Source organism: Meleagris gallopavo, chromosome 11, assembly GCF_000146605.3.
Source record: "Meleagris gallopavo isolate NT-WF06-2002-E0010 breed Aviagen turkey brand Nicholas breeding stock chromosome 11, Turkey_5.1, whole genome shotgun sequence".
Taxonomy (NCBI): Eukaryota; Metazoa; Chordata; class Aves; order Galliformes; family Phasianidae; genus Meleagris; species Meleagris gallopavo.
In genome coordinates this window covers 15,010,822-15,033,217 of record NC_015021.2, presented here as the reverse complement: position 1 = coordinate 15,033,217, position 22,396 = coordinate 15,010,822, and the positions used below count along the sequence as shown (strand labels likewise).

The window sequence follows — 22,396 nt, the reverse complement described above, 5'->3', positions numbered from 1 at the left end:
TTTTTATCAAATAAGCACGTTTGAAGCAAACCAAAGATAAAGTAAAAAGGTCTTAATGTCACGTAAAGGAATGTTTTTATTAATGTGCTCAGATGTATAAGTAGTGACTTTATTTTAAAACTCTTCTATATGACATTGCATTGCTTTCAGCTAACTGACAGATTTATGTTAAGTTAGAAGACATGGGATTAGAAGCGTGCTGCAAGGAATGCGGTTCCAATTGAACTCTCTTAATAAATTTGGCTCAGCACTCGGCTCTCAGCAGGGCTTCGTTACAGTGCTCCTTGTGTTGTCATCTTTTAGTTCTCGAAAGAAGACGCTTTCTATTTCAAACGGCTCTTTCAAAAGCAAAGTAGCCTGCTTATTTCTAACTTAACATAAAGTTGTTGCCTGGTGGTCCTCTGGGATGATGGGGTGTTCACGCAAGCTTGCATTTCTTCCTGTAGGCGTTCGTTGTGAAACATCTTTTGGAGTACACCCAACAGAGTGAGTCCAACCTGCAGTACAGCTTGTTTTTAGTTTTTGGCATCTTTATGACGGAAGTAGTGCGGTCTTGGTCCCTCGCACTAACGTGGGCCTTGAACTACCGCACGGGGGTGAGACTGCGTGGAGCTGTCCTGACAATGGCATTTAAGAAAATCCTCAAGCTGAAGAACATCAAGGAGAAGTCTCTTGGCGAGGTAAGCTGCGGTATCGTTTGAGAAATAGCTGGGCGGAAAAGGGTGTGGAATATATTCCTTTGGGAATGAACCGTGCCTTAAATCTGCATCATCTGTCACGTGTGTTTTTCAGCTCATAAATGTGTGTTCCAATGACGGTCAAAGGATGTTTGAAGCTGCAGCAGTTGGCAGTTTGTTGGCTGGGGGCCCTATCGTGGCCATCTTAGGAATGGTTTACAATGTAATTATTCTGGGCCCAACAGGCTTCTTGGGCTCTGCTGTCTTCATCCTTTTCTACCCAGCAATGGTAAGTTGAAAAGTTGAGAAAAAATGAAGCGGATCTTAGGCCAGACATATGCGTGGTTCTGACTAGAAAGTGTTAAAATGTGTTAAGTTAAGGCTGTTTTTGGCACTGTGTGTTACTGAAGGTGTTCCTAAAGATGTTTTGAGAAACAGAAAATTGGAAACAGGAAACTCAAAATGATAAAAAAAAAAACACCATGAAAATAGGAAAGCTAATAGATTGGACTTCCAGGTAAATACTCATAGCTAAATTAAACTGCAGTGTTTAGGCAGAGGTTGGACATCTTGCGTATGGGGACTAAACTTCACGTGCTTCAGCCAAGAGCGTATCACTGAGCTCAGTGAAAGGTGTTGAGAAGTGCTGCATCTGGGAAGAGTGTGCTCTTGCTTGTTTCTGCTTCCATTTCTGCTCAGCCATAAAATAACCTCTTTCTGAGTTTTACTGATTGTGTGCGATGTTACTTTTTGTTTCAGATGTTTGTATCACGCCTCACTGCTTATTTCAGAAGAAAATGTGTATCAACAACAGATGAACGTGTGCAGAAGATGAATGAAGTTCTTAATTACATAAAGTTCATTAAAATGTATGCCTGGGTCAAACCATTTTCTCAGAATGTTCAAAGTGAGTTCACACAACTTACAAATGTATCCTGTTGTGCTGATGTCCCATTGCTTAGTACCTCCGTGTATCACCCTAGCATAGAGCCAGAGATTGGTGATGTACACTTGTATTAACACTTCCATTATAATAACACTTCCATCTGTCATTTCTTATTTGTTATGCCTGGTGGGTTGGACAAACAGTCCTGCTTCTGAAGTTTCACTTTCTAGCATAATTATATTTGTGATCTTGCTGTTATCCTAAATTTTAAAATTTTGTTCTGATTTTTAATCATTTAATAAATTTACTGGCATCTCCATTTTTAAATAATCTTGTGGTAGTGTGTGTTGAGTATGTACTTCTCTGAAAAATACTCCAAACTCAGTTCCCCTATTTATATTTCTAGAAATTCGTGAGGAAGAACGTAAAATCTTGGAGCGTGCGGGCTACTTCCAGAGCATCACTGTGGGAGTGGCTCCCATAGTCGTAGTCATTGCCAGCGTGGTGACCTTTTCTGTCCATATGATACTTGGCTATGATCTTACTGCAGCTCAGGTAAGTGGTTAGTTATTGCATGTTGAATTCCGTATTGTATTGCTACTGTCACTGTTGTGGTAAACCATTTCTCTTCAGCCTGTTCTTTGCTCTGTGCCAATGTGGCTGACAGAAGTGAAGATCTGATGGATGCAGCAGCAGATGTAGTCTTGTATTTTGCACAGAAGATGTTCCATGCTGTTTCAGCCCTGACCTTCCTCAGGGGCTGGTGTTAAGATGGGTGTGAATCAACACTCCTTCCCACTATTTGGATACAACCTTGGGATGACTGGATGTTTCCATTTCAGTGTGCTCGTATGCAACCAGCACAGATCTGTCCTCCCTTGTGACTTAAGACAGAATTTAAACATTGCTTTTCACAAGTAATAGGCTAATGCAGAATTTGCCATCTGCTTTGTTCTGTGGACATACAAATGTTGATGTCTTGATTTACAAAGCTCTGTTTTTGCCGTTCCAGAGCATGTTGAATCTTTAAAGGGTTATTCTTGGTCTGTGGGTCATTCCTATGGCTTTAACTTTCTGCTATGGCAGTTCAACCTTTAGAGGGTTGCAATTGTTTGTTGAGTGTATTACATCCAAATGTGATTCTTACTTGTTTCATTTTTAGGCATTCACAGTGGTCACTGTCTTTAATTCGATGACTTTTGCTCTAAAAGTAACACCTTTCTCAGTGAAGTCTTTATCTGAGGCATCTGTTTCTGTTGACAGATTTAAGGTAAGCAGGCCTTCAGCTTTGCAGTTCTAACTGTAAGTGTGGAGTGTTGTATGTGTACAATAGGTGCTAAGAGAATTCTTTGAAGACAATGCTGTTTTGCTATATTAGGAGTTTTTTCTGTGTACTTATCACTCCAGGTTATTATTATTCTGCAGAAGGGATAGAAACCCAGTCAGGGGGTATTAGAGCCTAAAGACAGTACTGTTGTGGGAAGCAGAGTAGACTTATTTAATGATTTCAGGATTTTGATGTTGGTCACCATTGAAGATGGAATATGGAGATAGATGGTTCACAGGATAAAAATTCTTGCAGTCTCTTTTAAGACCATCTACATGAAAAGGCAATGCAACTTGTCTACAGTGAAACTGTTTTTGGAAGTGTCATGTGGTCATGAAAAACAGATTTTGTATTTCCAGAGTAAATTGTGACTGAAAAAACAGTTCCATTATATGAATAAATGTAGTTGTGACCCGACTAAAAAAAAATCTATGGCAGAAAATTAAACCCAGATAACAAAAACAATCTGATCTCTTCCTTCAACCCCTGTGAATACACCATGTAGTTCAATATGAGCTCAGAGGTCAAGCCTTTATTCTTGTAGACACTGGTGCACATTGCAGAAATTTCCATACAGGCTTCCAAAAATATTAAAAGATGATACATAGATTCTGTGTAATGCATTCATGGAACAAATTTAGATGTGAAAATTATAGTCATGAAACAGTGGAATCCACAGAATGGCTGAGAGATCCCATTACTTCTGAGCGTTTTTTGTTTAATCTTCTGATTGATTTATCCCAAATCAAGTTTTCCTAAGTAGAATTGTACTGAAGGGAATTTTTTGGGGAAGAGGAGAAGAGAGGAAGCTTAACTTGTATAAGGAGTGTTACACAAGGTAGGGATACTCTCATAGCACGTTGAAAATGTAAGTGATGTTTTGGCTCTGTAAATGCTGTCGGCTTTCTTATGAACGTATGATTTGGGCAGAGCAATCTCAAAAGTAAAGAAGTGTGACAGTTGAGAAATCTGTTCACTAGGGCTTCTTAGTTCAGAACAGAAGTCATATAAGATAAAATGATTTTCATTTTTGACTAAACTGTGTAAAAAAAAAACAACAAAAAAACAAAAAAACTTTTTCATCTGTGTTGATTGTAAGTACTGATGGATGTGGTGGAAGACATGATGCAATGGACTTAATGACTGACTTACTGTCAAGCAGCCCAGCATAGATCAGCTAAATTTGTGAGTGATGACATTCTCCCAGCAGAAGAGAGGCCGAAGATAAAAGTAATTCCATCTCCTTCTGTCATGAGCTGGTGTTCAGGACAAGTCAGTCACTTTCTGTCATGGTGACCTCTCCTCTTCAACCCATGCATTCTGTTCGTGTTTTGTATCTGGAAATTACAAAGCTGCAGTTGTAAGCAGTCTGAATAGAATTAGACTGTCTCATAAAGCACCCAGATCATTGTGATTCTCTGAAAGTCTTAGTGTATCTGAGCACTTCCACCACATCCAGGAATGCCCCAGCCACTTAGCACGCCTGGAGTTAGTTTACACTAATGAGCTACCTTTTGCTCTTCAGCTTTCTCCCACTATATAGCCTGATGTGTTTTGCTGCGTGAGTGTGCCGTAGGCTTGTCTCCCAGTCTTGATCAGGTGTCTCATCTTTACACCTCTCTCACAACTCCTATCAGAGTTTATTTCTAATGGAAGAGGTTCATATGATAAAGAAAAAACCAGCCAATCCTCACACCGCGATAGAGGTGAAAAATGCTACCTTGGCTTGGGACTTCTCCCACGCCAGCGTCCAGAGCTCACCAAAGTTGACCCCCAAAGTGAAAAAAGACAAGAAAGTAACCAAGGGCAAGAAAGAGAAAATGAAGCTGCAGAATGAGGGACAGCAAGCTGTGCTGGCAGAACAGAAGGGCCATCTTCTAGTGGACAGTGATGACCATCCTAGCCCCGAAGAGGAGAACAGAATCATCCACTTGGTTAACCTTCGGCTTCAGAGGACTCTGTACAACATTGACTTGGAGATAGAAAAGGTAAGAGAAGAAAGGAGAAAATGTGAGCTCTCAGAAGGCCTCATATTTAGCTGTCTTTTGGAATAAAGAATGCGAAATGTGAAGCGTGTTGCTTTTGTGCACTCCTTTTAAATCCATGGCAACTGTAGTATCTAGGATGCAGTGTCTGATCTAGATATAAACAGCTGTACCATTTTAGCAAACTAGATCTTTGCAAACAGCCTATGAAACACTGCAGGATATATAGTCTTCATGTCGTGGTTTTGCTACCTGTAGCTTTCAATACTGTATCTGAGCTATTGAGCTTAAAGAATCAGCAGAGAAGTGTAGGTGTAGGTGAGGTATTGGTGGATGGCTAATTCCAGCAGCCATCTGACAATTTCATAGGATTTCAGCTGTATTCTGACTAAACATTTTAGTTGATTAAGTGTTCTAATAGAACATTACTGTGGATTTTAATAGAAGAATGTGCAACTAATTCACTGAGAATTTTTACACAGTAGAAGGACAAAGAAAGATTTTCAAGAAACAATTGGAGTCCTCATTCTAAGACAGGTAAAAGCATGTACAGACTCAAAGAAAATCTTCCAAATAATACATGGTATATTTTACAAATATAAAAGCAGCTATGGTACCCTTTTTGTCCACTTTAACTTTTTTTAACAGAAAGAAGAAAAATTGTTTTTCTGAATTTATTACAGCCCACCCATTTTATTGCAGATAAGTGCTTCAAAGTGACTGGATTCCAGCTTTTTCTTGGTCTGTGGTTCTCAGCAAATTGTATCTTATAGTCTGAGATTTCTAATGGATGTGTATTTCCTAAAATCTGCTTTTTGTTCAGTCCTCCCTTCTTTGTTTTTTCTTATCACACTGACCTGGTGTTGTAAATCAAAGTTGTATGGAACCTTTCATCTACCTGCGATTTTTTTCTTTTCACTGCAGTCATGTGCTTTTTTGTTTTCTAAGATACACAGATTTTATTTTTTTTAAATCTCATCTGTCGCCCACTGCAGACAGTGAAAGGACTTTGGAAACCAGACTCTCAGGAGCATCATGGTTTATTCTGTTCAGTCAGGCCTTGGAACTTTTGGCTGAGTGTGGTATTCTCTGGGCTTGGGCTTCTATCAGGCTGTGAGAAGGAAACTGATCTTAAGATACATTCCTTTTCACCTGTGGAGTTTCTCTGGTTTCAGTCCACAGTGGAATAGTATTCAGTGTTTATTTTTGAAGAATTAGAACATTGACTCACTCCATTTCTGTTTTGTCCTTTTTCAATTGTCATTACTGTCTGGCTTTAATCTCTGAGATATAAGGGTAGTCCTGAAAGGGATGGAGAATGTAAATAATGAGTATAATGACTACCATATATATGTTGTTTTTCTATCCAGGGAAAACTTGTTGGAATTTGTGGCAGTGTGGGGAGTGGAAAAACTTCACTTATTTCAGCAATTTTAGGACAGGTGAGATGTTCTCTTTTGACTTCTGCTCTTCTGTCTTATCTCCTATTTTGCTTATTGACACTGTGTAGGAGACTGTCTATAGATATGGCCTGGCATAATTTCACGGTTTTGAATTCCAGATGACCCTTTTGGAGGGTAGCATTGCAGTAAGTGGAACATTTGCATATGTGGCCCAGCAGGCCTGGATTCTCAATGCCACGCTTCGGGACAACATCCTTTTTGGCAAAGAGTACGATGAAGAAAGGTTTGTCAGAAATGTTTGCTGACTTTCATGAAAGCTTAGGAATTCTTGGCCCAACTGAAGGAAAACTTAATGCAGAGTGTGCTGCAGTTAAAACCTACCCCTGCTTTTGGAGTTCTGTCTTTCAGACTCCTTTAAGATTCATTTAAGAGCCTGAATCTCTTGTGTGGTCGCTGTGGCTGATGGCTGTCACTGCTCATCTGCAGTGAGGGCTGTACCTCATGCTTAAGTACCATCTGACCTCTGCTTGTAGCAGCTGCTGTGGAGCAGCACAGAAATGACATTTGCTCTTGCTGTCCTGGCCTTGCCCTCTAAGTACAATAACTCCTGTTTGCTATGTTTGGGCACGTTACATGACCTTCTTCTAGCGAGGCCACCCCTATGCTAGCAATCCTTGAAAATAAATTGCCTCCTTACCTTTCCAGGACATGAGAAGTTGATAATAAATTATTATCCAAACTTTTCTCTTGGGAATCCAAGTCAGATCATTTGCTTAAGGCTGGTGGAATGTCTGCTATTAGTGTAGAAGTGAAATAATGCTGTGCTAGTTAGATACTTTGGGGAAAAGAAAAGTGTTCTTATTACTTATCTAATCCATGTTCTTTAGATATAATACTGTGTTGAATGGTTGCTGTCTAAGACCTGACCTAGCCATCCTTCCAAATGGGGACCTGACAGAGGTATAAACTTTGCTTATAATAAACTACTTACTAGTTGAAAAAAAAAAAAAAAGTAGAATTTTAGAATTTTACTTTGCTGAACTGGAGTGAGGGGGAGCACCATAATAATGGTATGCATATAAGCCAAGCTGCTGGATACACTTTGAGCACCAGAACTATTGAGGGTAGTGCCATGTTTTTGGCTGAGAGGTTACCATTATGGGAGTTTTTCATTGTGTTGTAAATCTTGCTGCCTAAACAGGACCTATTTGAACTTGATTTAAAATAGCTAAGCAAAAAAGTGCTGCAACACTTCAAGCATGTTCACCTTGAGTTAGACTGTATAATGCATTTCAGAAAGGTGTAGACACCTAAACTATAGAATGTGTGTGTAATACTATGGCGTATACGTGTATGTGGTTTATATAAAGACAAAATATTGTGGTCTGCTTCATTCTGGTCATCTCTTGAGTTCTGAATATCTGCATCACAGTGCCATAGAAATAAAATAACAAGCTTGTGTCTGTACAGATCGGTGAACGAGGGGCTAATCTGAGTGGAGGACAGCGTCAGAGAATCAGTCTGGCTCGAGCCCTGTACAGTGATAGGGACATCTACATCCTCGATGATCCCCTTAGTGCCTTAGATGCTCATGTTGGAAATCACATTTTTAACAGTGCAATAAGGAAGCACTTGAAGTCAAAGACTGTCCTTTTCATCACTCATCAGCTTCAGGTACTAACTACATCTCTCATGCTTGCTTTCTTGGACTTCCCTGTAACGCTGTCCGGTCAGTTACCTTTATACTGGAGATTGCTATGCCCCACCTTGTCACAGCAAAACTCTGTCTCTATAGAATGTGTAGTTTAGCTTTATAAGCTAGCTTTCTGCGTGTGCACAGAGCATGATCTAATTCTTTATTAGACATGGTGATAAAGACTTGTTCTTCCTGTTGTTCTCTGCAGTATCTTGTTGACTGTGATGAAGTGATCTTCATGAAAGAAGGTTGCATTACTGAACGAGGAAGTCACGAGGAATTAATGAATTTAAGTGGGGACTATGCAACCATTTTTAATAACCTACAACTGGGAGAAACACCACATATTGAGGTACTTGTTTTTCCATTCTAAAGCACTCTGATTTTTCCAATGAAATGAAAAAGTGCTTCACATGAAAAATAGCTTCACATGTTGGTCTGACCAGTATGCTTCTGGTGGAATCATCTGTGCTTTATCACATTGTATTTGCAGTCACAGTTCTTAGTTAGAGAAATGCATGATAGAAAGGACTCTGCCAGTGAGCTCATGTGTTGAAGATGAAAGAAATGGCTTTCTCTGGTGGTGCTCTGGTCTCCATTCAGTAGGACATACATTTAAATTTTCAGTTATTTAATTTTTCCCACTTTTGTCCTGTTTGTTTCTTGAAGTTATTCTTTGGAGTAAGAAACACAAGTGTATCAGCAGCCTATTTTTTCAATTGATGAAAGAATCCTTACTCATAAGTTTCAGGCTTACGAGTAAGGATTCTTACGAAAAAAAAAAAGGAGTTACTGACTCAATCTTTGAGGTCCCTTCCAACCCCTGCAGTTCTGTGAGAAGTTAGCATTGTGATAAGTGCACAGATAGAAGGTGCTCGGTGGAATTTTCTCCTGTGAGATGTTAGTGAAAGAAGCAAAGGAATGTCACATACTACTCTGCATATCCATTGTGAGACTTGAAGATTATAGTACTGCCATTTTAAGATTAATGTAATGACAGTTAACATGAGATTCTCCAGCCTTCATGCTTGGCTGACCTTCAATGTCTCTCTATAAACACTAGCTCACAGAGAGAGCATTGATTTGCATTCCTTGCAGGATAAGAGGGAAGGGATTGTGGAGTTGGATTCTTTGTGGTTTGATATGTGCCAGGTGTCTCTTGTCACGTACAGTGCAGGGAAATGGCTGATGTTCCTGAAGATGTGTAGCGGGTTTCAGTTAAACTGAGCTGCCTCTGAACAGATAGTCATTTCCATTTTGTGGGAATATGGCCAGTTTTAGAACAGCAGTTGTGTGAGCAATTTAGTGCTTGTACATCTGATTTCTGGAAGCCCGACTTACTCCTTAGAGATGTTTCATGAGAGCTCTCCTGAGAGAAAGACTAGAGGGAGCATCTGGGGAAAACAAAGCCTCTTAATAACATTGTGAGTTATTTTTCCAGGAGGGAAGAGATCTCGTGGGAGATTGTATCTCTCTATAGTAGAAGTATAGCTCTACTATGTATGCATGTATTTCCAGAGTTGTTTAAAACTGAACCTTGCACACTACCAGTACAGATCTGTAGCAGTTCAGGTCAATAGAGAAGGAGAGTTGAATCCATCAGAGTTGGCAATCATCCATAACAACAGCAAAATTTATCTCTCCCCTGAAATCAGTGCTATGCTGTTGAAAGCCTGTATGTTTAGGAGGCAGCTTATTAAGAAGAACTTTTGGCTCAGCTGTGAAAACATAAAGGAAAATTATTCCTGTATGTTTTGTGTCACTGTTTTCCTCCAGATTAACATAAAGAAGAACACAAACAGTTCACTGAAAAGACCCCAGGATAAAGGTACCAAAGCGGGCTCTGTGAAGAAGGAGAAGGTTGTGAAGAAGGAAGAGGGTAACTACGTAGTTAAGTTTTGTACTGCAGTTATTTCATACACTAATAAGCTCAAAATGTTTGCTTTCAAACTTTATTATGAATGCACCTCTTAGGTTTTGAAAGCTCTCAAGTCCTGGTGGTCGATGGGACTCAGGCAGTGGGCAGAGAGCATTCATTAATTCATTGCCTGTTGGTGCCAGCACAATGATTAGAAGTTTAATCAGTCTGCCACGGATCAGATGCCACTGGTGCAAAGGAGTTTGCAGTACTCTGTCTCCAGCACCACCTCTTCTCTTATCTGAAGAGGGCAGTGTGTGCAAGCTTGGTGCTTGCACATTCCTAGGCAGGACATGATGTTTATGTATGAAGAATCTGAAGGTCTGACCTTTGTTGTGGGGTTATCTGTTTAATGTTAACTTTGACCTTTAGCAGGATTTTAAAAGCCTTGGTGAGACTCATAGTATTTAAATCTGTGCTGATTAAGCTTTTTCAGACTTGAATGATTCTGCGGAAGAGTTGTGACTTTTTGAAAAACAACCATTATTTTCCACATATTAAATAATGACTGTTTCTGAAAGCATTCTGTACAGTGTGGAAGCAACTTTTGTTTTGTGTATGTTCACAAACTCCCAAAAGAGCAACTTTCCTCACTCTTCCTTCCTCCTCTTCTTTCATAGGCCAACTGGTTCAGTTGGAAGAGAAAGGCAAAGGCTCTGTCCCCTGGTCTGTTTATGGCATCTACATTCAGGCAGCTGGAGGCCCCTTTGCATTCCTTGTGATAATGGCACTATTTGTGCTGAACGTGGGCAGTACGGCTTTTAGCAACTGGTGGCTGAGTTTCTGGATCAAGCAAGGCAGCGGAGTAAGATAAATAGCATTTCTATTCTCTTTTGCTTAATGAGTAGGGGAATTGCTCTCAGACTAATCCCAAGCAGTCCCAGGAGACCAAATGGGGCTTCCTAACTTAAGTAAGTTGTAAGGCTCCCCAAAAGGTGATCTTGCTAGAGAGTTCCATCTCAAGAATGAGAACTCCAGTAATGAAAAAGATATAATAGCTCACGGGGTTTTATACTGCCCTCTTGTTCCTTGTCTTGGTTTGTCAAAGAAGAGGAAGTGAAAATGTGAAAGAGGCCCCAGCAAGCTGCAGGAAGAATTGCTAGTTTTAGTGCTGCACTTTGTTTGAATGTGACCTTACATCTAGCAGGATAGTCTTGTTATGGTTTATGGCTTTAAGTCAAATGACTCTTGGGAGCTGCTTTGAAGAATATAATGACTGAAGATTGTTTGGAACTTTTACACTCTAGGGGCTTTGATTGCAAGTCTTGTTGCCTTTAAAAATTCAAATATGACTGTTGGGTTTGTGGTTGTTTTTCTTTTTGGTTATGCTTTAAACAACCTAGCCTCTGAGAATAGATACTGAAGTGCACATTGCCAGCAGTATTAAAATAAATAATGAGATCCTTCCATATATTTTAAAAAAATGTATGACAGTATATTATTAAAGAAATTCTGCATCCTGGCAGAAAGTAACTGTATTTAACAAGGAGACAATGAACACACATCCAAGGTGAATAGTTCTGTGTAATAGCACTGGTGATGTACAAGTATCTGACGTTCTGCAGAGCACAAGAAACAATAGGTATGAAATGGGAGATCAGGAATCAAATGAAGTAACCTTGTAGGGAGTTTCTGATGCTACAGAAATAGCACATATCACCTACCACTTTCTGAAGTATTCAAAGATTACTGAAGTACTTTCTTCAGAATAGAAGTGTCAAAACCAGTCAGTAGTGGGGGTCAGTTAAATTCTACCATGTGAAATAAGTATGTGCTTAGTCCTTATCTTAACTATTCACTGAAACCTTGAATTTCCTGCAGAACACCACTGTGACTTTGGGAAATGACACTGTCATAAGTAACAGCATGAAAGATAACCCCCACATGCACTACTATGCTGGCATCTATGCACTGTCTATGGCAGTGATGTTGATTCTGAAAGCTGTTCGTGGTGTTGTTTTTGTAAAGGTAAGTGTCAGTGCTGCCTGATGCTTTTCTCATGCTTTCCTACCCCTCCCTGCCTGCTTTGGCACGTTGCTGTCTCTGTGGGTTTTTTGGTGACTTCCCCAGAGGCACTTTTGAGCCAGATAAAGTCAGATCATGGATCATAAGATTTCTATCGTGTCATCTCTTGGAGTTGTATCGTGCTTTTCCCTTAAACTTTAGCTTCCTTCCACTGATTGAAAGTGCAAAGTGTGTGTGGAAAAAAACCTATACTTAAAATTGAAGAGGGAATATTGGCAGAATTTTTTTTCATGCCTGTAGAAGAGGGATCAGTGGCAGTGAAAGACAGACATCTTTTCATTTTCATAACGCTCTAACATTTGCTGCATTGTCAGGGAACTCTGAGAGCATCCTCGAGGCTCCATGATGAGCTCTTCAGGCGGATTCTGCGTAGCCCCATGAAGTTCTTTGACACTACTCCTACTGGACGGATTCTCAACAGGTTTTCCAAAGACATGGATGAAGGTATGTCAATGTAGATTCCACCTCTGTCTCTGTTGTCAAGTGTGTACTTGCAATAGACTCAGCAGGAACTGGGGCATACCAGGGTTCTGCTTCTGGGAGGCAGCTGATATCTCAGGTCTGTCTGTTTACTTACAAATAAGAAAATGCATAGCTGCTTTGTCACCTACAGTCTGCATGTGACAGTCTTAGCAGTTAATGCAGGGGAACCTGGAGTATCAGAGTGAAGTTCGTGTGCAGAAAAGGTGGCAATTTGGTCAGAGCTGCATCAGTACTATTTCTGTTAATGGGAATAATTGGAAAAAGAACTAGCATTTAAGAAGATAAAAGTGCTTCTAATGATGACATACATTTTGTATTTGAAAAAGGCTATGAGAAATCACTGTTCCTGTCAGTGATGGTGTACAGCTGGACTGAATTGCTTTATACGGGTTGTTTTAGCCTCCTGTACTCAAAATCTTTTCCCTTCATCTTTTCTAGTGGATGTTCGTTTGCCATTTCAAGCAGAAATGTTCATCCAGAACGTTATCCTTGTGTTCTTCTGTGTGGGGGTGATTTCTGGGGTGTTCCCTTGGTTCCTGGTGGCAGTGGGTCCCCTCATTGTCCTGTTCATGGTTCTGCATGCTGTGTCTAGGTAAGTGCTTCAGCAGCTGTGACTAAAAGTAGAGATACTTTGACCTGTTAATAGGGAAACGGGGTTCTTTAAATATATATGCATCAGTACAGTGGTTGTACGTGGCACTTAAAAGTGCTTTTTTCTTTGCAGAGTCTTTATTCGAGAGCTTAAGCGTCTGGATAACATCACACAGTCTCCGTTCCTGTCTCACATTACATCTAGCATACAGGGTCTCTCCACGATCCATGCATACCACAAAGGACAGGAATTCCTGCACAGGTCAGTCTGAATACCTAGCTGAGAGTGATGGAGCAAAAAGTAGAGTGTGAAGCTTAACATTCACAAAGACTTTAGTGGTGTCTGTAGCTGGTGACATACATTGGGTCTAACAGTGAAAATCACTTTTGGGGGGAAAAAGTGAGCAAGGGCAAGAAGGAGAATGGAAAGGAAAAGCAGTCTGGTAGCCAACTGGGAAGAACAGTGCTGGAGTCCCAGGTGAGTACCCTCTTCTGGGCTTCTCTGCAGCAGGTGGCAATGATAATGGTGAAGGCAATATTTGGCATGTTAACTAATCCCCTGAGTGCATATTGATGAGCTGTGCACCTGTATACCTAGACAGCATTTATCAAGTATTTAAGTGGCTATTATCCACTTTGTCATGGACTATATTTGGTTTTCTCTGACTTAAACTAAAACTGCAAAATAACTGATAGTGAGGGAAAGAAAGACCTCTCTTCTGTGAGTGGTATTTGCTTCCCATGAGAACTTGCTATAACAATATCAGATTTTTCAGGTGCAGGGTATCATGAGACCAGCAGCAAGGGAGCAAGAGAAAATTGTCACAGAGGTTTTGGGAAGACACTGCTTAGATGGCAGCTTAGATGAAATAGAGCAGGAAAGCACTCTGCTGTGCGACTGTGATTGGTGTGAAACTTAACTGCAAGATCAGATAGCAGAATACCAGGTTTTCTGTAGCACTGCAAGCTCAGGAAGGTATACTGACACTTTATTTATGTATTTCAGGTATCAGGAGCTCCTTGATGACAATCAGGCACCGTTTTACCTGTTCAGCTGTGCAATGCGCTGGCTGGCTGTACGGCTGGACATTATCAGCATTGCTCTTATCACAACCACTGGCCTTATGATTGTTCTGATGCATGGCCAGATTCCTCCAGCCTATGCTGGACTGGCTATCTCATACGCTGTGCAAGTGAGTGTCTCTGCTTAACTTACTCTCTTATTGAATGTGCCTCGCAGTAATAAGTGAGAGTAACAGACCAGTGAATACTTCCTAAATATACAAGAATGGGAAAAGGTGCCCCCTTGTTAATGGGGGAGGTCAATTCAGAGTCAGCATCGTGGCTCAGAATGGTTATTGGTTCTGTTGTTTGCCCTTTTCTGCCTCCTGGTGGTAATAACATAAAATTACAGAATTTAGATGGCTACCACTTAAAGCTGGTGCTTGTGGGAAACCTTTCTGAGCTGCTGGCTTTTCAAGCAATTCATAAATGAAGGTTATCTTGAAGTTAAATATAAGGGGTCCAAGACGAGAGTACTTGTGTCAAGTATCCTTTAGCTTAGTCATATAATTCAATTAAAAATACATTTCTCTGTTTCCTCCCATCATCCAGTTAACAGGGTTATTCCAGTTTACAGTCAGACTTGCTTCAGAAACAGAAGCTCGCTTCACATCAGTGGAGAGGATTGATCACTACATCAAGGTAGGGCAATAACACATTCAGCTGAATTTCTTGTTTATCACTGTGGTAAGAGAAGAGGAAGCCAGCTATGGTCCACCTTAGTATGAAATGTGTACCACACAGCCGTGTGCCAAATACTGCCTGATACCTCTCACTGGACTAAGATGGCCTATCACTGCTAGGCCTTCAGTGACAAAGCCTGTAGTTGTAGGCTACAGTTATAAGTTTTATAAGTTACCAGCTATCATTTGAGATCCCAAATAAGTTATCCTTTTTGAAATTATTTTTGTCTTACTCATCTCTCCAGACAGACATTTTATTATGGAACTCTGAGACTACTATGAAGCTAAAGTGGAAGGTTGGGTGTCTTACCAAGTTTGAGGCTTGGCTTCTTTCAGTGTAAGCACTGAAGTTGCTTTTTGAGCACCAAACTCAGAGAGTGTCAGTTCTTTTGTGGAAGACCATTGTTTTTCTCAAACCCTTGAGGGTGCAATTAATCTGCCTCTGACTTACTGACTTACTGCAGATGTCTACAACTGAGGTAGTCCTTGTGGGATTTCTCTAGAGGCAGTGTAGAAAAAGGGTATCTCCAGAGACCAATTATTACCCATTCTAAATGTTTTTATTAAAATGCAGAGAAATCACACTGTAGAAATATTGACTTCTTTGTAGTTACTATAGAGGAGTTGATGGGATGTGATTCAGTGGAGATGTTTGCAGTTAGGTGCCTAAAGCTATGTGATATTTATCTCATGGCAGGATTTCTGCCATTCTCTGAGGCTGGTTGTGCAACTATGAGAAAGTGATCTTCATTTTAAACATGCTAATATCCATTTGATTTTTAGAAGTTCTGCTTTTCTGTGTAATGTGTGAACTGCTTAAATGAGGGACCTATTGCTGAGGGGTATAACAGTGAAAGTGAGCTGGAAGGGGCCTAACTGACTCAATGATTTAACAAAACAGGGAAGAATGAGGAATAGGAGAATAATATTTGTACAATATTTCATGTAGATGTTCTCTTCTGTGTCAGAATCAACAGAGGAGACCCTGGCACAGCATAGCCAAAGAGACACAGAAATATAGCAGATGTCACATCTAATCTTTGGAAGACCAGAAAACTCAATAGGATTGTGGACATAAAATACATTTGCAGTTCTACTAATGAAAAACACTGTTGGGAAGAAGGTCCAATATCATTATTGAGGCAGCAGCAGGGAATACTAGCGTGGCAGTAAGAGACTGAGAAACTGCTTCTGAAACACTGGTCCTGTATCCAGTCACACTGTTCGTCTTAAAACTGCTGCAGACTGACATGGAAGCTGCAGCTTTCCTTTTTGGTGCCTTGTTTACTGGAAACTGAACTTTCCTTTTCTTTTTAAAGACTCTTTCCCTGGAAGCTCCTGCTCGAATTAAGAATAAAACTCCCCCTCTGGACTGGCCGCAGGAAGGTGAAGTTGTTTTTGAAAATGCAGAGATGCGGTACCGAGAAAATCTCCCTCTGGTACTTAAAAAAGTGTCCTTTACCATCAAACCGAAGGAAAAGATTGGCATTGTGGGAAGGACAGGCTCGGGTAAGGAAAAACACCAAGCAGAGTTAACGTACTGCAGTTACAGGAGGGTCATGTTGGTTCTTCTGGTTTCCGTGTTTGAATAAGTTAATTGCCTAAGAGTGGTCCAGTAACCTGTCAGTGGTGGGTTCTGTTCACATGCATACGGAAGTGGGAGCCCTGTAAACAATAAAAACAAGCTTCCTTTTAAAACAGAGGCTTATCCTACTGTGCTTGAGCCCCCATATTCTTATACTGTTTAACACCCCAAGCCACTTACCAGCACAGAATGCTGCCTATAAATGCTCATTGTAGCTTATTTGACTGTCATGAAAGATTTCTGTACTGGTGCTGCAGCTAGATTTGGCTCTAAGTTATCTCAGGAGTTTGTCACGTGGAGAGTTTGATTGCAAGAGGTTTTACACCAGCTCCAAAATGGGATTTTGAAATATGCAGTTATTACTGCTTACCAGTTTAAATGCTGAACCTCAGCACATATCACCATTGTTTACCAGGACTTCAGGTTATTTTAAAACACTGCTCCTACTAAAAGGACAAGTTTCGAAATGCTGTCTCGTCTCAAATGTCTGCTGTGATTCCGATACTAGTTTCTACACTGGTATGTTTTTCTGTCTCATTTTTAGGGAAGTCTTCCCTTGGAATGGCACTCTTTCGTTTGGTTGAACTGTCTGGAGGCTGCATTAAAATTGATGGAGTGAAAATAAACGACATTGGTTTGGCAGATCTTCGCAGCAAACTCTCAATAATCCCTCAGGAACCTGTGCTGTTCAGTGGCACTGTAAGGTTAGTGCACCATAATAAGTCAGGAAGGAAAAAGGCAGCGGCCAGCTCGTACTGAAGTCAGATGGGATGTTTGTGACCAGAACAAGGGCATCCTGGCTTCTGTTCTGTTTTTTCAGCAGAGCAAAAAGCACAGGTAAATGGTTTTAGGTGACTCCATGTAGAATCATCTCAGTGATCATCCTTTTCTGGAACTCCTGCTTTTCCTTTAGATTTGCTTGAAATTTTTGCATCTTTGTCTTCTGTTTTTACTCTGTAATTTCTTGGCTACTAATATAGTGGGAACATCTGATTTCCTTGGCAAGGAAATTCTCTCAGTGGAATGTTAGATGGGAATTGTGCATCTACACAAATTAGTGCACTGCTGTTTTGCCATTCATTGCTGAAAACAAATTCTGCTTAGACTTTCTGCTTCCCCCTCCAGATCAAACTTGGATCCTTTCAATCAATACAGTGAGGAGCAAATCTGGGTTGCTTTGGAAAGGACTCACATGAAGGAGTGTGTAAGTATTATGATGTCTATGGGATACCTGTTCGTGTTTTGGCTTCCCAAGCTACACGTTCTACTAGTGGCTAATTCAGAGACCCTCCAGTAAAGGTATTTCTCTGCAGTTTTTTCCTTTCTTTGCTATGCTTTGTTTCTAAAGATGAGATGGAATGTTTGGAGAATGCCACCTTTCAAAAGTGTACTCTTTAGTGTGTAGCACAGCAGAGCATTGCTTCATCGCAGATTCTTCAGGATCTACAGAACTTCAAAAGTGATGCTCTTCTGTGTGCCTTAGGTAGATGTGCATTCTGCGTGTACATTTTTAAGTGTAAATGTCACACGTGCATATTCATACAGAAATTAAAATCTGTCCTTTGTGAGGCTTTCTGCAGCAAGTCTCCCTGCTGTTACACTCGTGCCATGGAGACACAAAAGGCCTGTTCAGCTCTGAGGATTTTTTCTCTCTTCTTTCCCACGCAGGTTGCCCAGCTGCCTATGAAACTCGACTCGGAAGTAATGGAAAATGGGGAAAACTTTTCAGTTGGAGAGAGGCAGTTACTGTGCATAGCTCGAGCTCTGCTGCGTCGCTGCAAGGTGAGCTTATTGACGGGAGAAATAGCTGGTGATATCAAATTGGTGGCATTGAGAAATGGCTTTCTTTTTCATTCAGATTTATTCAAACTGGCACAGGGGTTGCACCAACAGATACTCCTGGTGTAGGGTGAAATGATGCTTGTCAAAACTACCTTTGTAACCACAACTTTGTGAAGATCACTGTGACCAGGAGTTACCACAGATGGCAATTCAGCCCATTCTGCATATTTCAATATTCAGAAAGGGACAGAGTTACTGTGAAGTAACAGCCAGGATTATGCACTACTTTCAGATTTTGATACTGGATGAAGCAACAGCTGCTATGGACACAGAGACCGACTTGCTGATTCAGGAGACCATCAGAGAGGCATTTGCAGACTGCACTATGTTAACAATTGCTCATCGCCTGCATACTGTGCTGGGTTCCGATCGGATCATGGTGCTAACACAAGGACAGGTAAGCAGAAAGACTTTTGTGGCTTCAGCTCCTGTTGCAGTCTGGTGGTGCCATGTGTATAGGCTAAACTGAAGGAACAGGTGGCATTGCTGTAGAAAATCCTGTGCGTTCCTTCACGCCCTTGGTTGTAATCCTCCAGCAACATCAGTAATTGCCTCAACATGACGAGATCAAAGATGGAAAAATTTCTCTTACATTCCAAGAAAATACCACAGGGTAACGAACTCCTTAAAGTGTTTTTAATTGTCCTTTGTAGGTTAAATTTTGGTATGGGTAATAATGTAAGCACCTCTCCTGGAGCTCAGCAGCAGTTTGCAAAGCAACATGCAGTTTGCAAACTGACATGTGACAGGCTTCCACCTGGAGACTATAAACACTTAAAGTCAAATATAAGAACATTTGGAAACACTCTTGAATATAGAGAAAGTAAAAACCCATAGCATCTGCCTCAGTTTGTTTGCCAGAGCCACCAGAGGTGGAGAACCCAGCATCTGTGTAATGTAGTTTAAAGCATCCGTGGTTATAGCACGTGTGCATAAAGGCAGATGCTTTCACTGTCTGTTGTCTCATCTAAAGACTGCCGAGTTTTGGCTTCTTTACTGCCATGTTACAGGTCCAAGGGGGTGTGAGTGGGAATCCATCTTCTGCTGGCTCCTGCTAACGTGCTTTACCTGCCTTGTTTGTTTTTAGGTAGTGGAATTTGACACGCCGTCTGCCCTTCTGGCCAATGAGAACTCGCGCTTCTATGCTATGTTTGCTGCTGCAGAGAACAAGGTCGCTGTCAAGGGCTAAAATTCAGGGCAAAGTCACTTTAATTTTGGAGAGCTACACTCCCTGCCTGTGGCAGGCCAGCTCTCCCTCCTCCTCCAAGCAGATTATTGCCTTTTCATCTTTTATTTTTTAGCACAGTATGTCAAGCCAGAGAGTTTTTAAAACCGCGTCAGAAGAATTCTTCATGTTTTTATTATTGTATTTATTCCATAATCATATTACTAATTTTTTGATTATTAAATGCACTCTACGAATGGCTCAGGGAGCCATAGTTATAAATGTATCAGAGGCCTATAATGAAGCTTTATACATGTAGCTATATCTATACATAATTCTGTATATAGCCTATATTTACAGTGGAAATGTAAGCTGTTTATTTTATATTAAAATAAGCACTGTATTAATAACAGTGCATATTCTTTTCTATCATTTTTGTACAGTTTATGGTACCAGAGATCTGGCTTTGTTATCAGGCTGTATCAGACACCATTTTCTCTCTTACAGTGTCTTTTCCTAGTGCCAGATTTTCTGCGTGTCTGAGTGGAAGTGAAGCTTTGCAATAGTGTCCTTTATTGTCACATCATTGTTGTCTAGCACAGGGGAGAAGAGCACTGTGGTGTAACTCTATTGCATTGTAATTTATCAAAGCTATTTGGGGCATCGCTAATGTTCACCACGGCAGCAGCTGCTGCTTGCCATAACGCTTTCCCAAAGCAGGGTTTTTAGTGATCTCCTGACTGGAGAACCACTTCTGGGTCACGTTAAGGCCTCATATTTTCTCAGTGTCTTGATGCAGTATTTCTGACTGTATCAGCAGGGTTTATGCTCTTTCTGCTTCGCTGATCTAACACAACCAGAATGTAACTGTTTATGGAATGATCTGTAACAAATTAATCGCAAGGTTCAAACCATTACCCTGTATGCTGGCAGGAAAGCCTTTTCCAAGTTGCTCCAGCTGACTGACTCCTTTATCTTGAAGCTGCTAACACTCCTCAGAGGTTTAGGTTGGCTTTCACTGGCACGAGTAACACTAACTCTTTGTTCCGCTCACGTATACTAAGGTTAAACAACATCAATATTTCCTGTTTCTTTATTGCACACTTGTTAAGGAAACAGTCCCCCACTCCACGTCTTCGGGAACTTCCGACGGGTTCCTGCTGATCCGGATGTAACACTGGTGTAGGATGTTGTTTTCTTACTGTGAAGAGACCTACCTCAGGTTACTAGGTCCTGTGTAGTGTGTTGCCATGATCACTGTACACCATCCCTGTCCTATGGGACCTGCGGCCCGGGTGGGCACGGTCGCTCCTATAATAGCCGTGACTTATTGAATGGTCAGCGTTGCATGTCTTTGTCAACTTGGGCATTTTGTAGCCTTAGCATGTTTGCAGAATGTCTCGCCGAGGCAAAAATCTGGAAAGTAAATAAAACTATTTTGGGTTTTGTAAATTTTATTGGCTGAAGCAGTTTGTTCTGAGCGTGTAAATCACTTCTCACCTTTCTGAGCCCTGTGTCAGTTGTTACAGCCTGGCTTTCTGCTCATCTCTGCACCACGGCCTCATTTTTTTTTTCCTTCAGAGTGTTTTTTTTTTTTCTTCAAGAAAATGCAGTGGGTAACTTGTGCCCTCCAGTGTGGAGGAGGCTTGCAATGTATGTCTGTGCTGAGCAGGACAGAGAGTAACAATTTATAATGCTAGTTCTCAAGTCAAAGAACAATGGGAAAGGCCAAGTGGAATACAGAAAATCTTTTAGGCTGATACTTTAATGTTCTTTACCAACGTGTGTTACTGTTTATAAAGTGACACACTGCAGGGTCACAGCAAGGAGCATTCCTACCACTATGGCAGGTAAATCATACCATTCACGGGGCTTAGGCTGTGACCTGAAGGCAGCAGCACATAAAACGTCATTGGTTGAAGTCTGAATACTTTTTAAGGGAGAGAGAGAACATGAAGTGGCCTAAGGCTGCCACTGACCTTGTCCTCCTTCTTCTTCCAGGCTGGGAGTTCCTTCAGCTTTCCCGATGCCAGCCCTGGCTCTTGCCAGCAGTGACCCAGAAAGCTAACTTGCAGAAAGTTCACCCTCCAAAATCAGGAATGCTGTACAAAGGAAACAGGAAGGCACACCTGGAGGGGAGGCAAAGTGAGACTGTTCTTTTCAGTAGGTGCTAACACTAGCATAGCTGTGAGAGTGAGCTGTGCTCAGGATTCATTGCACCAAGCTTGCCAGTCGTGCTCTTCTGAATTGGTGAACGTGGTCCAAGAGCAACAGATGTACAATTTGAGAGGAACGTACCTAAGATAACTTTCAGGTTTGCTCTGTGGCCTTGGGAATTTCATCCATTCTGGGCACTGAGTGCAACAGGTCCTGATTCATTGTCCTAAGGTTAGACTTAGAACACGTTCCTGCTTGCCTGCGCTTGTCTGGTAAGTGCAGCATTACCACTCGCTTGGGACGTCAAACAAAATGGAGGTTGGAGGCCTCTAAAACCACCCAGTGACTTTGCTCTGCCGTGTGATGGGCATAATTACATGTGAGGTTGGGCCCTGACGCTGTGCCAGTCTGAGTGCGTGTGGGGACATCGCTGTTAGCTCTGGTGAAGATGGATTGAAATGTGGACAGATGCAGAGCACTGGGGCTGTGCTCTGCTGCTCAGCCATCGAGGAAAGCCAGAGGGAGAGCGGGCAGCCTTATAACAGTGCTAGGAACAAAACTGAGAAAGGACATTTATTTCTAGAGGTGAATGGGATGACTGAGACATGGGGAAAGGTACTGGGAGGAAAGGATGAGCGCAGAAAATGTGGTTTACAAGAAGAGTGGGTAGAGAAAAATGAGGGGAGGACAAAAAGTTCCTCTGACTTAGAATGGAACGAGGGCAGAATTGCTTCCTGAAGCTGCATCCAAAGAATAGGATGAGAAGATGCTGGGTAGCTGTAGCGCCCGTGCCAGGCAAGCAGCTTTCCTGAACGTTGTTTTTGTACTGCGGCTACAGCGCGTTTGGCTATGAGCGGTCACCCCCAGTGCTGCGGGCGGCCGCAGCGCCAGGCCGGGCCGGGCTCACACTG

General features: G+C 41.4%; 1 protein-coding gene across 4 annotated transcripts in view; it reads left to right on the top strand.

Moving 5' to 3' along the window:
• The window catches only part of ABCC5 (ATP binding cassette subfamily C member 5), a 38,277-nt gene extending 16,850 nt beyond the window's left edge, over positions 1-21,427 (top strand). Inside the window, exons 5-30 of one of the 4 annotated variants that reach the window (XM_010716816.3) lie at positions 447-680; positions 793-966; positions 1,437-1,584; positions 1,970-2,118; positions 2,726-2,833; positions 4,528-4,878; positions 6,246-6,317; positions 6,437-6,561; positions 7,166-7,238; positions 7,749-7,952; positions 8,183-8,326; positions 9,751-9,853; positions 10,513-10,697; positions 11,714-11,860; positions 12,232-12,361; positions 12,839-12,992; positions 13,125-13,253; positions 13,998-14,184; positions 14,606-14,695; positions 16,056-16,245; positions 16,866-17,025; positions 17,447-17,525; positions 17,990-18,103; positions 18,396-18,560; positions 19,251-19,334; positions 21,330-21,427. In XM_010716816.3, coding sequence (XP_010715118.2) covers positions 447-680; positions 793-966; positions 1,437-1,584; positions 1,970-2,118; positions 2,726-2,833; positions 4,528-4,878; positions 6,246-6,317; positions 6,437-6,561; positions 7,166-7,238; positions 7,749-7,952; positions 8,183-8,326; positions 9,751-9,853; positions 10,513-10,697; positions 11,714-11,860; positions 12,232-12,361; positions 12,839-12,992; positions 13,125-13,253; positions 13,998-14,184; positions 14,606-14,695; positions 16,056-16,245; positions 16,866-17,025; positions 17,447-17,525; positions 17,990-18,103; positions 18,396-18,560; positions 19,251-19,334; positions 21,330-21,383 — 3,753 coding nt within the window. In that variant the 3' untranslated portion in view covers positions 21,384-21,427. Of the gene's footprint in view, positions 1-446; positions 681-792; positions 967-1,436; positions 1,585-1,969; positions 2,119-2,725; positions 2,834-4,415; positions 4,499-4,527; positions 4,879-6,245; positions 6,318-6,436; positions 6,562-7,165; positions 7,239-7,748; positions 7,953-8,182; positions 8,327-9,750; positions 9,854-10,512; positions 10,698-11,713; positions 11,861-12,231; positions 12,362-12,838; positions 12,993-13,124; positions 13,254-13,997; positions 14,185-14,605; positions 14,696-16,055; positions 16,246-16,865; positions 17,026-17,446; positions 17,526-17,989; positions 18,104-18,395; positions 18,561-19,250; positions 20,784-21,329 lie in introns of those variants that run through there. The other 3 variants (XM_010716817.3, XM_031555161.1, XM_010716818.3) reach the window with 3 other exon arrangements.
• The last annotated feature ends 969 nt before the right edge of the window (positions 21,428-22,396 follow it).